Source organism: Cavia porcellus, unplaced genomic scaffold, assembly GCF_034190915.1.
Source record: "Cavia porcellus strain 051 isolate PalLab524CR breed Dunkin Hartley unplaced genomic scaffold, mCavPor4.1 scaffold_13, whole genome shotgun sequence".
In the NCBI taxonomy this organism is placed as follows: domain Eukaryota; kingdom Metazoa; phylum Chordata; class Mammalia; order Rodentia; family Caviidae; genus Cavia; species Cavia porcellus.
In genome coordinates this window covers 48,874,749-48,886,932 of record NW_026947496.1, presented here as the reverse complement: position 1 = coordinate 48,886,932, position 12,184 = coordinate 48,874,749, and the positions used below count along the sequence as shown (strand labels likewise).

Genomic DNA, 12,184 nt, shown 5'->3' with positions numbered 1-12,184 from the left:
ACATATGTGTCTGTGGTTATGTGTATGAGCAGGTGTATGTGTTTGTATGGTTATTTGTGTGCTTATATGTGTGTGTGCACTCAGGGTGTACAGCCCGAACCTGGACAGCAGTGATGTCTGGAAAGACCCTCAGTACCACACATGGAGTTGGGAATTTCACTGATAATTAACACATATCTGAGAGATATTTTTCAGTTATGTAGGGGTTTTTGGTGGGTGCTGGGAATCACTAAGAATTTCAAAAGGAATGTACTGTGATGAAATTGGCATTTTAGGATGATCTGTTAAAATAGGGTATGCTCTGTATAGTGGGTATATTTGGAAGGTCACTGTGTTGTTGCTCATGTATAACAACTTGGAATCCCTGCCTTGGAGATTCTCACTGGAGTCATGGCCTGGCTTCCCTCATTATGTCTCCACTAAACACCTCTGGAGACACCAAACAGGAGGAGAAGTGCTGTCACCAGCTGCACAGATAAATGGTCAGCATGGTGAGATCTGTTCCTGCTGAGCCTATAGAGCTAAGTGAGGAGGTGCCATTCCAATGGCTCACTTTCCAAAACATGAGCCGGTGAGAAGGTAAGTAGGTAAGCACTAGTCATCAGCCAGGTTCCTGATATTACACAGAGAAACACATGACACACAGAACACCAAGAGAATGAGCTTATACCAGTCAGGGCCATGTGGTTGGTCACCAGTGAGGATACACACGCACTGGGTTCCTTCCAACAACTGGTGACAAATAGGGCTTTTCAAGATCCTTCCTATGACATTTCTACTGCAAGACCTCTACTCAACATATGGTGTGCTGTACACCTATGACCAGGAATCAGGCACTGAACAGCCCCGGGCAAAGCATCCCAGTCTCCTGGGCTCTTCTTATGGCCTCTACCCTTGCAGTGCTTGGGTAGAAACAGCTGTACCTGAGTCTCCCAATGCAGTGGTCCAAGCTATCAGTCACTTCCATCAGCCAGCCTTGCTGGTGGCGTTTTACAAGAGCTGCTTTATCAACCTGGGGTCATAAGACACAAGGCCACCTGTTATAAATTTCCCGAAGTATATCACAATCCACTATATCCCCTTCACAGACCACCCCACTTTTATAACACAGTCTTGGGGAAGGTTCTTTGAACTTCCTTACACTACTTATTCCTCTTCTTGTCTTGTTTGCTCCCAGAAACCAGATTTCATTCAGGATGACACTATTCAGCTCCAGCAGATGAACTACATCAAAATTAATCACAGCAACTTGTATGATGTTCCTATTCTCCTTAGTAGATAAGAACATGCATCTGATTCAAGACTGACCAATGAGATAAAAAGGAATTTCTGAAACATGATTTTTTCTGCTGAAATAGCCAGTCGAAGCTGATATTTCTCTTCTTATTTCTTGCAGCCTTGAATGAAAATGGCATGAGTGGGGCTTGGTTAGAAACTTTGTATTCATTAGTGAAACCTGGGAGATCTGTAGATGTTGAACCTGACATCAGTGAGTTGCTCAATCAATGCTGGTACTATTGGTTACTCAAGAAAAGTAAAACCTACTTAAGTAAGCCACTATAGAAACTTTTTGTTACCTGAATCCCAACTCAGGCCTAACAAGTAAGGTATGTCCAACACAGAGTTAACGTCAACTAAGTAGAAATAATACTGGTTTATCTTTCCAAGCCTTGTCTCAAAGCTTTTCAGTTCTGCAACATTCTGCTTCCCTTCTTGGCCTTGGCACCTACCAAAGAGAACTATGAGAACCACTGAAGGTAAGCTACCCACATGCATCCCTATTGAGGGGTGACTTCTTTGTCTCTTCCACCTGACTCTATGCTGTTCAAGTTGGGAGACTCTACATCATTTATACATAAACATTAATTTTTTCCCATTTAGAGTCCAGGCGTTTGATGGGATTTAGGGAAGCATCCATAAATGGATGTTCACAGTTGCATGGAAGGGCAGTCAATAGGCATTGACCATAAAGGGTATGGAATTTTGAAAACAGGAAGCATATGATACAATGGAAATCTACACAGTAAGGTTAAGCAGGGATTTGTGGAGAGGGTAAGGGGCAGCAGGAGAGAAGACGAGAAGACAGGTGTAGGTGTGAGTAGGTCTGGAAGGAAGGGAGAAAGAAAGAAGGAAGGGAGAAAGGAAGGGGTGAGAAAGGAAAGAAAGGAGGAAGGGAGAAAGGGAAGGACAAAGAAACTCCTGCCACTCACCTCGGCTATCACACCAATGCACCCCACGATGACTGCAGCCTTGGCCTGAGCTCCACTCATCCCGCCAAGGCCAGAGGTGACAAAGACCTTTCCAGCCAAGTCCTCGACGCCCAGGTACCGACGTGCAGCATTCAGCACAGTGAGCTGCAGATGAGGAGGCCAGGTGCTTACTGCCCTCTCCTTCCACATCTGTCTCCCAGGACTCACCCTCTGAGCCAGGTGTGATCAGTCTCTCACCACTGTGCCATGGACGATTCCCTGGGGACCAATGTAGCAGTAGCTACCTGCTGTCATCTGGCCGTACCTGCCCACAAAGAGAGCAAGCCAAGCAGGAAGCTGAGTCAGATTGCAGGCATAACTTCTCCCATCTCTGCTTTAGGACCTTGAAAATGACTTTTAAATACTCTCAAAGGTATTTCTATGTTCTCTTAAAAAAAAAAAGGAGATAATATAATAGGCTACAGCCCTCTGGTTTTGGTCCCCTCCTCCCTCCCAGACTTTCTACAAACGTTTTATTCTAAAAGTTGACATGTAATTGATTAAGGAAATGTGTCTTTGGAGAATACAAACTATATGGCCCAGCATACCCATGCTACACACTAATGCCCATGTAAAGACACACAGATGAATGTTCATAGCAATTTATTCACAGTGGCTAAAATCTAAGCATCTGAAACGATCATCCATAGAAGAAAAGGGAAACAGATTACAGCATATGAACATGATAAAATATGGTTTGATAGAGAAAAAGAGCAGAGACCCTGTTATGTGTGATGTGACCCACTAAAGGAACCAGAGAGGAGAGCATATTCTGCAGGATTCCATTCACGTGACATTCTGTAAACTTCCTTCTGAGGAATCTTTCTACTGGAAGGGGTCATGGGAGATGTGATGTGGCCAGACCTCATCAATTGGGTGTGGCATGGGTGCACATGTTTTTCAGAATTCATCACATTATGCCTCAGATCTGCACACTTCGCTGCATTTCAGTGGGCTGCATTTTAGGCCATTCTCTAAATGGTCTCATTCTCTAAATTTTGTTTCTGCAGCTTATTTTGCTTCCAGCACCCAATTTGTATGGCATTTTCCACATTAACACATAGAGACCCCCACTCATTTCTCTTCATAGCTTTAGAGCACACAGCATCTAAAGCCACTGAATATCTTTACTCCCCGTCCTGGTAATCAGGATGGTTTGATTTTGCTGTGTTAAACAACTGCAGTGTAATCTCTACTTGCCTCCCTGAACTTGTGTGTCAATCATGTCTTCCAAGGTAGAAATCAAGGAGGCAGACCACTGGGTTGTCAAATATATTTTAAATATTATCAAAAACCAAGTTCTTGAGTGACTATCACCAAAGCACAACCATGGCTGTTTCCATCACTTAATAATTATCAAACATTTTAATTTTTGAAAACATGATGGGGAAAGGTGGCATTTGCTGATGCCCAAAGACCAGGAAACTCTTGAGGGTACTGCTATTTGCTTTTTTCCCTTGAAAATGTCAAGTTCATATCCCTTCTATCAGACTCCTCCTCCTGAGATATTTCCCCCAGTCCCTTCTCTCTTTTGGATCAAGGATGCCTTCCCATAGATCTGTGTCTTGGTACCAAGCCCACAAAATAACCATGCAGGGCACTCGACCACTCAGGTCCACTGTTTTCTCTTCTAAAACATGGGGCTATATTTCTTTTTCTTGCAGCTAATACCAACATAAGAGAATAATGTCAACATAATAAACATTCACCAAGGAGACAGGTGAAACCATCAGACCACACCAGGGCCATGTGGAAGCCTTCATTGGATTGTGCCCCCTTTAGGGCTATATTCACTTGAGCTTTGTGTCATGGTGCAAGGATTTTACCTTTATCATTTCATTATTTTGCATGCAACACAATACAGGAGCTATTAATATCCCTCCTGTAGAGATGATACACAAGCCCAAGATTGCACAGGGACAGATGGCAGAGTTGGGAACTGACTGAGATCCTTGATGTTTACCCAGTAATTCTCAGAGGTAAAGTTGTGGGGACACAAGATTTATATGCATGAAATTTTGACATCAATTGCTGGATAGCACCTCTTCCAGCAGTTCCAGCCTTGTTATACTGACTTAGACTTCCACCAACAATCTGCATCTGCCTGTTTCCCTACATCATCACCAGCACTGGGGATTCTCTGTGTTTTAGTTTTGTCCACCTGATAGTGCAAAGACTTTGCTGTAATTAGCATTTCTCAGATCAGTTATGTATTGAAATCTTTTTCTAGCTCTATTGGCAATTCTCATTTTATTTTTAGTTAATGGCTTCATAGCACCTGGGGTAGATCTTTGGATAATGCAGCCACACCAGTCTGACTCTTGGAGCTATACCCTCTTTGAACTTTAATCTTGCATCTGCCAAATAGAGAAGTTCTGTGACTCTCCTAGGTCAGTTATGAAGCAGTAGACCAGAACATGGTGTCCCATCACTGTGACTCTATGGTTGCTTCCAGTGGCACAGAAAAGGTTTAGAGGTTTAGTGACATTAAAAACAAAAATAACAACAGCACCTACTTATTGTCAACAAAAAATATAACTGGGTTTTTGAGCTTAGTTTTTTTCTTCACAAAATGAGTTAATAAAGATAGCTATTTGTAATGTAATACCTACTGCATAGAAGGTTAAATGTGATGTCAGTTATCAATCCTGGGGCAACAATATGGTGCCTGTTATCATGATTATAATACAAAGTGTTATCCTGAGGCTGATTCATGGGTTCACCTTGGCTGCACTTTACATAGAGGTTATCCTAGAGTGAAAGCCCCAGAAATCTACAAAATTACAGAGGACAACAGTCCTTGCAACAATAGTTGTAATCACAAAGAACTGGAAAAGTCCAAATCAGAAGGTGAGTGGGATAAATGGATTATGCTACTGTGGATCAAGTGAGAATATTTTGGATCTGTGTTTCCTGAAATGGAATGACCTCCAGGCTGCATTGTCAAATGAGGAACTGCAAAGTACAGAGGCCATCTTAGCTACCTATGTCATGAGTTCACACACATGAAGAACACTTGGAATCACACAATAAATCTTTAACTAGCGAGTCTGGAGCAGGAGAGGATTTCCCTTTCATTGTAGTTCCTTTAATAATGTTTGATGAAATAGCTTATGATTCAAAACACATATCAACTTTACAACAAATCAAAATCTGTAATACTAGGCAGGGACACAAGGGAGCTCACCAGGGCATAGTAGCTGAAGGACAGGAGTTGAGTTGCTCAGGTGCACAGTGTGTCAGAGCCCATCACATGGGGCTTATGGGATGTGTGCAGCTCAATACAGTATCCCAGTGGATACCAAAATCCTCACACTATCAAGTGCATGGTGTCAAATGCATTTTCACAGAACATATACACATCCTCTTGTATATTTAAAGCATCTCTATTTTACTTATAATTCCTAACACAATTTAAATGCTATATAAATGGTTATTGTATTGTTTGGGGAATAATGATGAGGAAAATGTCTGTACATGTTCAGTGAACAAATTTTTTTTATATACAGTATTTTCAATCTATGGTTGGTTAAATCCTAGGATGTATAACCCTTAGACATTGAGGACCAACTGTGCATGCAAAGAGAAAAATACCTAAACAAATGTGGAATTACATTCAGTAATATCTGCAACTTACCTTGAGATGCATCCAAAAGCAAGATGAATGGATGGGTGGAGAGAGGGGTCAATAGATAAAGTAAGCCTAGTAACACATTAATTTTGATGGTTTTACCTGCATATTCTTTTAGTTTTATGATTGAAATTGGTTATACTAAGGTCTTTGAAAAAGGCAGAATCTGAAGTTGAATGTTGTCTTCTTAGATGTATATAACAATGTAGGTATTTATATAAAACACTAGGAAATTTGTAAGCAATGAAATTAGCATGTTATAGTGTTGTGATTGTGTTTTTCAAAAATTATATTTAATACTTACCACACTGTTTTATAGCAAGTATGATTAGGAAGGAAATGCCACATTAATAAACTAAAATAGTGACTTACATTGTGACTCCCAAGGCAAAGAGCTTCTCGTATTCTGTCCTGGAGGAGTAGTTGGGGATGACCTGAAAAGTAGGGAGAGAATAGGCAGCAGGGGCCTAAGGGCTGAGCACAAGCTCAGAGCTCTAGGAAACAGTTCCTGAGCTGTTTCAAGGGCACCTGGCTCTCCTCCCTGCCCCCTGCACACTCTCCCCTGTGACCCAGGGCCTGGACAGGTATGGTGTCCACTACCTCTGACCCACCATCCCATTGGTGATGACCAGCCTCGGGGCACCAGGGCTGCTGGGAAAGAGGCCTAGTGGGTGTCCACTGTACATAACCAGAGTCTGCTCCTCAGTCATCTTCGACAAGTAGTACATGGTCAGCCAGAACTGAGGGAATGGAAAGCAAGCAAGGTTGTATTAGCACAAGTGGCCACCTCACCCTAGGGCTTCTAGGCCATGCCTAGGACCAGTGATTTCCTGCAGGCTTGGGGTGATGCTGCCCAGTGGTCTTGTTCTTCCCGGTTGTCATCATAGTCCATTGGCTTTGGGTCCTTTAATAACATTACTCACACCCATAATAATGGAAACCTCCCCAGTTAATCTCCAGTGCTGGATCCTTGGGAATAGAGGAGGCAGAACCCTAGATTTGTCATTTCTTCCAAGGGAGGTATGGATGAGGCTACACAGACACTGTACCTGAGCCCAGTTGCTGAACACCTGCCCATTTCCACCATAGGTCACCAACTCCTGGGGAAACTGAAAAAGACATAGTATCATCTGAAAAGAGGACCTAGGAATGGCCATTGAGCTGTGGAGGGTGAAGGGAACAGTGAGAGGAAGGACCCCCAACCCCTTGGCAGGGTTCAACAAGAGATAAAAACAGGGGAAGGAGAAGCAAGAAGAGCGAGGCCCAGTGACAGCTGCAGCTGCAAAGACATTGGCTCCTCTGTGACTAGGATAAGGGAACTGCTTAGTGGTAGGGTCACAGATGGGTCTGGGATCATTTTAGGAATTTAGTCTGGGATAAATATCCAGATCAGTCTGACTAGAGTCTGGGCTCAGGACCAGTAATCACTCGCTAGACAAAGCAGTTAAATGCTGGCAACATATTACCTTTAAGTAGATGTTGGACTCACTCTTGGAGGCTACCCTTTCTCAAATATGGGTAACATACAGACTGGCTGTCATAAGATGCTCAAGTCAGAGACATGTGGCCATATCCATACTGTCCAATATGGTGGCCACCAGCTACGTGTGCCAACTGAGCACTACTCTACTTGAGAAACACACAATGATTTCAAACACTCAGTGTGAAAAATGTGTAAAATAGCTCTTTAATAATTTTATATTTATTATATGGTAAAAATATCTTGATATATTAGGATAGGTAAAGTGTAGTATAAAATCTATTTTTTCTTATCTTTCCTTGTGATGATGCTGTGTTTGTAGCTCAGTGTAGAGCATTGCCTTATATGTGTGATGTTCTGGGAAGTGTCCCCAGCATGGCAAAAAAAAAAATAAAGTTATAGGTTTATCTGTCATATTGGTGTTAATATCCTGGTTTTGATGTCCCAGAGTTACAGAAGAAGTAACTATTAAAGAGAAGCCAGGATAATGGTATGGGGACCTTTCTGCTTTATAATGTTGATGAATCTAAAAGTAAATCAAAAGCTTTGAAAGAATTACATGTGTGTCTCATGTTACATTTGTGTTGAATAGTGCTAGGCCTCAGTTTCCCCAATTATTACCTGGGCTACAGCAGGATCCAGATTGTTCATGATCATGTGCATGATGGCTGCAGCAGCTCTTGTCCGGCAAGGGTACTGCTCAATTGGGTAGGCCCTGCAAGTGGGAAGATGCCAAGACTTCCTTCGTGATAAAGTACAGGATCCACCCTAGCCATAGTGTCTGGCCACACAGGTGTGGACAGTGAGAAGTGGCACCTGCATCATTGTTAGGAGCCTCAGAGTATCTGTCTAGTGCTATTACACACTAAGGCCCACTTGTCTGGTGTTCACAGAGTGTGAGCTCCCACATAGCCACAGACAGGGAACTCAGGGCCCACCCATCCCAGCCACTCTCTCTCACCACTTGACAAATGCCACCTAGGACAAAGCTGATGGCAAAGCAGAGCTGAAATATACTTTCAAGAAGCTTCTATCTAGTTGGTGTGAAGACACATGCCTGTAATCCCAAGCACTCTTGAATGTGAAACAAGAAGGTTGCAAGTCCTGGCTCAGCCTATTTTTGAGCCTACCTGTCTCAAAAATATGTTTTGAAAGGGATACAATTTGGTGCCAGGATTGCCCAATATTGACTTCCCTGGTTAGGGGGCCAGGCAACAGAGAACTGTCCAATAGGGGGTCTCCATCTTCTGGTCAGGCTTGGTGGCTGCTTGTAGCTCTCAGTTCCAGGCTCTGAAGATGACAGACCTCCGTCCCCTACCACACTTCCAGGTGGCCTCCTAGCTCTGACAGATGGGATTTTCTTGGCTGTTAACTCCTTGCATTTCCTGATCTCCAGATCAGCCTGCTGTAAGTCGTGTCTACCAGTGCTCACCTCATTTCAATGCTGGGAGAGAACCGATACATGTAGATGTGTCCGTACAGTCGCAGCTCCTGGGCAAACTCTTGGGCTAGCAGTTCCTGGATGTCAGGTGGGAAGTAGCGCAGGGCATTCCTCAGCGCCAGCTGGGGAGGAGGATGGAGGAGGGTGTGCTAGGTAGTTGAACAGGTGTGTTCAGCCCTGGATCCCCCCTATGCCGGGACATCTTCTTCATTTGGGTTTTCCTTTGCTCCCCTCAGACATGTACTGGTCCAATCTGAGACCACCTGGTTCCCACTCCAGGTCCATCTGCACCTTTACCTTCTACAGGAGGCTTTCCTTGAATGGTGCCCCATCCTCTTCAGGATGGTAGGCCCAGCCCCTCCCTCTTCTCGCTCATTATGTACCAGCTCCAGCCTCAAAGACTAGGCTGTTTGGCCTGATGTAAGGCCAGTGAGGTGCCTGAGGCTTGTGGCTTGGGGAGAAGTGTGGGATGCAGTCTCAGGAGGAGAAGAGCTGACACTTCATGCAAGTGCAAAAGCAACCTCCACCTGGTGCCCAGATTTGGAGGCTGCATTCTCAGTTAGATGGCTTCAGGCAGTGTACAATGTACACCCATACCTCCTAGGAGAGCTGGACAGAGCCAGAGGCCAGGAGGTCAAAGGAAAGGAGAACCCCACTGAGGGTTTCTTACCCAGGCAGGGAACGTAACCCAAGCCCCCTTGCTGTCCATTCACTCTTCTCCCTCAGGCTCCTCATGCTCCAGGTTCCCTCACTTCTTGTTAGGTGTTCTCCTGACTTGACCTCGGTTTTTTTTTTTTTTTTTTTCCTTATTTTGCAGTGCTGGGGATAGCATTCAGCACCTTGTGTACACTAGCCAAGCATTCTACTGAGTCATACCCACAGCCCGAACTTCAATCTCACCTTTGAGACTCCTAGTCTCTGTCTTTCCACCTTTGGTTCTTTTCAGAGTTTTTCTCTATGGGTCCTGCAATCCCTTCAGGTCCTTCTTATGCCTCATAGGCTGCAAGAGCCCTTGAGACCTGGTCCTACCAGGCAATCTGGGACATGAGTTGGGAGCAGATGAGGCAGGGTGGGCTCTAGGAGATGTTTAGTCTCTGAACATGTGAACCACTTATTCAACCAGCTAACTGCGGCTAACCAGCCACTCTGGGGTGAGGGATAGGAGGAAGTAGGTGTGGTGAATTTGCTCACTCACTCAACAATATCTAGTTAAGGGAGGGCTGGTGTGAGGCTGGGCGATTCATGTGGTCTGGGACAGAAGTCAGGAGGGAGGAGACAAGAGCAACAGGGCCCAGGACTCAGCACTGGGAACATTAGCATTCGGTGAAGACACACATTTAAAACAAAAGAAAAAGAAGAGCAAGCCAGTGCATAAAGGGACGACTGTCAATAAGGTGGTCACTGTACTGGGGGCTTGGCTGATCAATCAACCTCTATACCCAGAGGGAAGCTGCGGCTCCTTCCACAGCTCACCTCCTCAGAGCCACAAGTTGCCCTATTCCAAGGGCTCCCTACCATCAAGCAAAAGCCAACATCCTTAAGCGAAGCTGAGGCGGTCAGGAGGTGTCCTTCTGCCACCCACAGGCATCCTCATGCAGCCATAAAGGATTCATGGGAGAGGGGCAGACAGCAGGGTCCTCCGTGTGTGCTCTGCTAACTAAAGGGAGGCGCCCAGCTGGCAGGCATCCGAGGGGGAGGAAACTTTAATCACCACCTCAACATCTACTGAGCTGAGCCAGACAGGAAGAACCAAGGAGCAGGTCGCCCCCTGCTCCCCATCTCCTCCCACCCCTCCCTACCCGCCCACCAGTGCCCCTGCTCCAAAGACCGTCCCCAGTGCTTTCTCCTTCTGTTACCCACCCCTGCCCTTCCCTGACACTTCTTAGTTCCTCCCCCAACCACCAACCAGGCCTTTCCCCCACCTCTGTGGGTAGCTTTCAGAGGAAAGTCTAGGCTATTGACACTCAAGAAAAGTAATCTTTCTCTGGGGATGGTTATATAGCTATGTGTGTAAATGGGAATTAATCTCAGGACTTCAGCAACGAGCTACATTCCTTTTTATTTTTTTAAGATTGAGACAGGGTCTTTCTAAGTCCCTGGGTTGCCCAGGAGGAACGCGAAATTGTGATCCTTCTGCCTCAGCCTCCTACTGTGTGCCACCACAACCAGTATTTATCTTTTAAACCTTGTCTTTATCAGTATTTTCTACTTTCCTCCCACTGTTTTTGATATTCTTGGTAAAGGAGAAAGTAGATAGAAGACTTTTACACAACTGTGTCATCTGCTTATTTCATTTGTCCTTCTGTGCAACTCTTTCTTAAAAATTTTCCATCCTTGGTTTACAAATGAGAAGTCAGCCTTTCAGAGGGTCAGGGATTTGCCCCAGGGTTAGGCAGCTTGGGAATTGTTGGTGTGTGCACCCATTCACCTGGGTCTGTGTCTTGTTAGTGTAACGGGGTGATTGAATAAGGGCCCATCTGGCCTGCAGGTCTCCCCAGCCACCACCCTGCTCTCAGTAGGGCGAAAGCTGCAGCGCACATCCCCTCAGAGATGGAGAAGGGACGTCCACAAATGGAAACAAGGAGCTGACCTATTGGCAGCAGAACACAAAAGTCACATCAGGCAGTGTGTGACCTGGGCAAGGTACACATTTCATACTTCCTGCCAGGATTGGGCCACTTCACACCCTCCCAGTTCCTCCTCCCAAAAGAGGTAGCCACATCACCATTGCTTACTGTCTGGCTGACCTTGAGCCTCAGGGTCCCCTCACCTGAAAGTGGGGACTGTAATTCCAAACCTCAGGGTGCCCACACCTAAGAAGTACCAGGCACACTCCTCTCCTTTCCCCAGAGCTCTTGGAGGCCAGTGTGGGTAGTTGAAGGCAAAAAGTAGGGGTGCCTACCTGGATTATCTGGAGGGCACCTAGAAGACACCAGGTTCTGGGAGGCATGAGTTGGATTTCTTACCTGCTCTTCTGCAGGACTGAGGTTGGGGGTCCTGACAGGGGCATGTGGCACTCCAGCCCAGCGTCCCTGGTTCTGTGGGAGGGGCCACAAGGGCAGGCCAGAGCACAGCATCTGAAGGCTGGACATATCTGCTGAGCTTGAGGTGGAGACCAGCACTGTGGGGAGGCTGGAAAGGCACTGAACAAACAGGAGTCAGCAGGATGGGGACCTCCAGCCCCAGAGCCACCTCCTCCAGCCCCTCATTGGACCCAGCGCCTGTGAAAGGAGCCACGTGTGGGTCACAGGGGCAGGTCTTTGGGTCACTGGCTGATACGAGTGTTGATTTGGGGGGAGGGGCAGGCTTTCTGGTGGGGAGACTTGGGCTATATGAGGGTCCATTCATGCTTCAAATGGGGTGGCCTGGAGGGGCTCATGTTT

General features: G+C 45.6%; 1 protein-coding gene across 2 annotated transcripts in view; it reads right to left on the bottom strand.

Annotated features, from left to right (window-relative positions):
* Uroc1 (urocanate hydratase 1) overlaps window positions 1–11,964 on the bottom strand; it is a 34,191-nt gene extending 22,227 nt beyond the window's left edge. For both annotated transcript variants that reach the window (XR_010051267.1, XM_063260195.1), the window contains exons 1-9: window positions 11,768–11,964; window positions 8,793–8,923; window positions 7,982–8,075; window positions 6,930–6,989; window positions 6,492–6,620; window positions 6,253–6,314; window positions 2,448–2,514; window positions 2,211–2,354; window positions 924–1,012 (exon numbers count right to left, since the gene is read on the bottom strand). Coding sequence is in view for 1 of the 2 variants with exons in the window: in XM_063260195.1 (XP_063116265.1) it covers window positions 924–1,012; window positions 2,211–2,354; window positions 2,448–2,514; window positions 6,253–6,314; window positions 6,492–6,620; window positions 6,930–6,989; window positions 7,982–8,075; window positions 8,793–8,923; window positions 11,768–11,893 (902 nt within the window). In the remaining variant the exon portion in view is untranslated. The remainder of the gene's footprint in view (window positions 1–923; window positions 1,013–2,210; window positions 2,355–2,447; window positions 2,515–6,252; window positions 6,315–6,491; window positions 6,621–6,929; window positions 6,990–7,981; window positions 8,076–8,792; window positions 8,924–11,767) is intronic.
* Window positions 11,965–12,184: the final 220 nt, after the last annotated feature.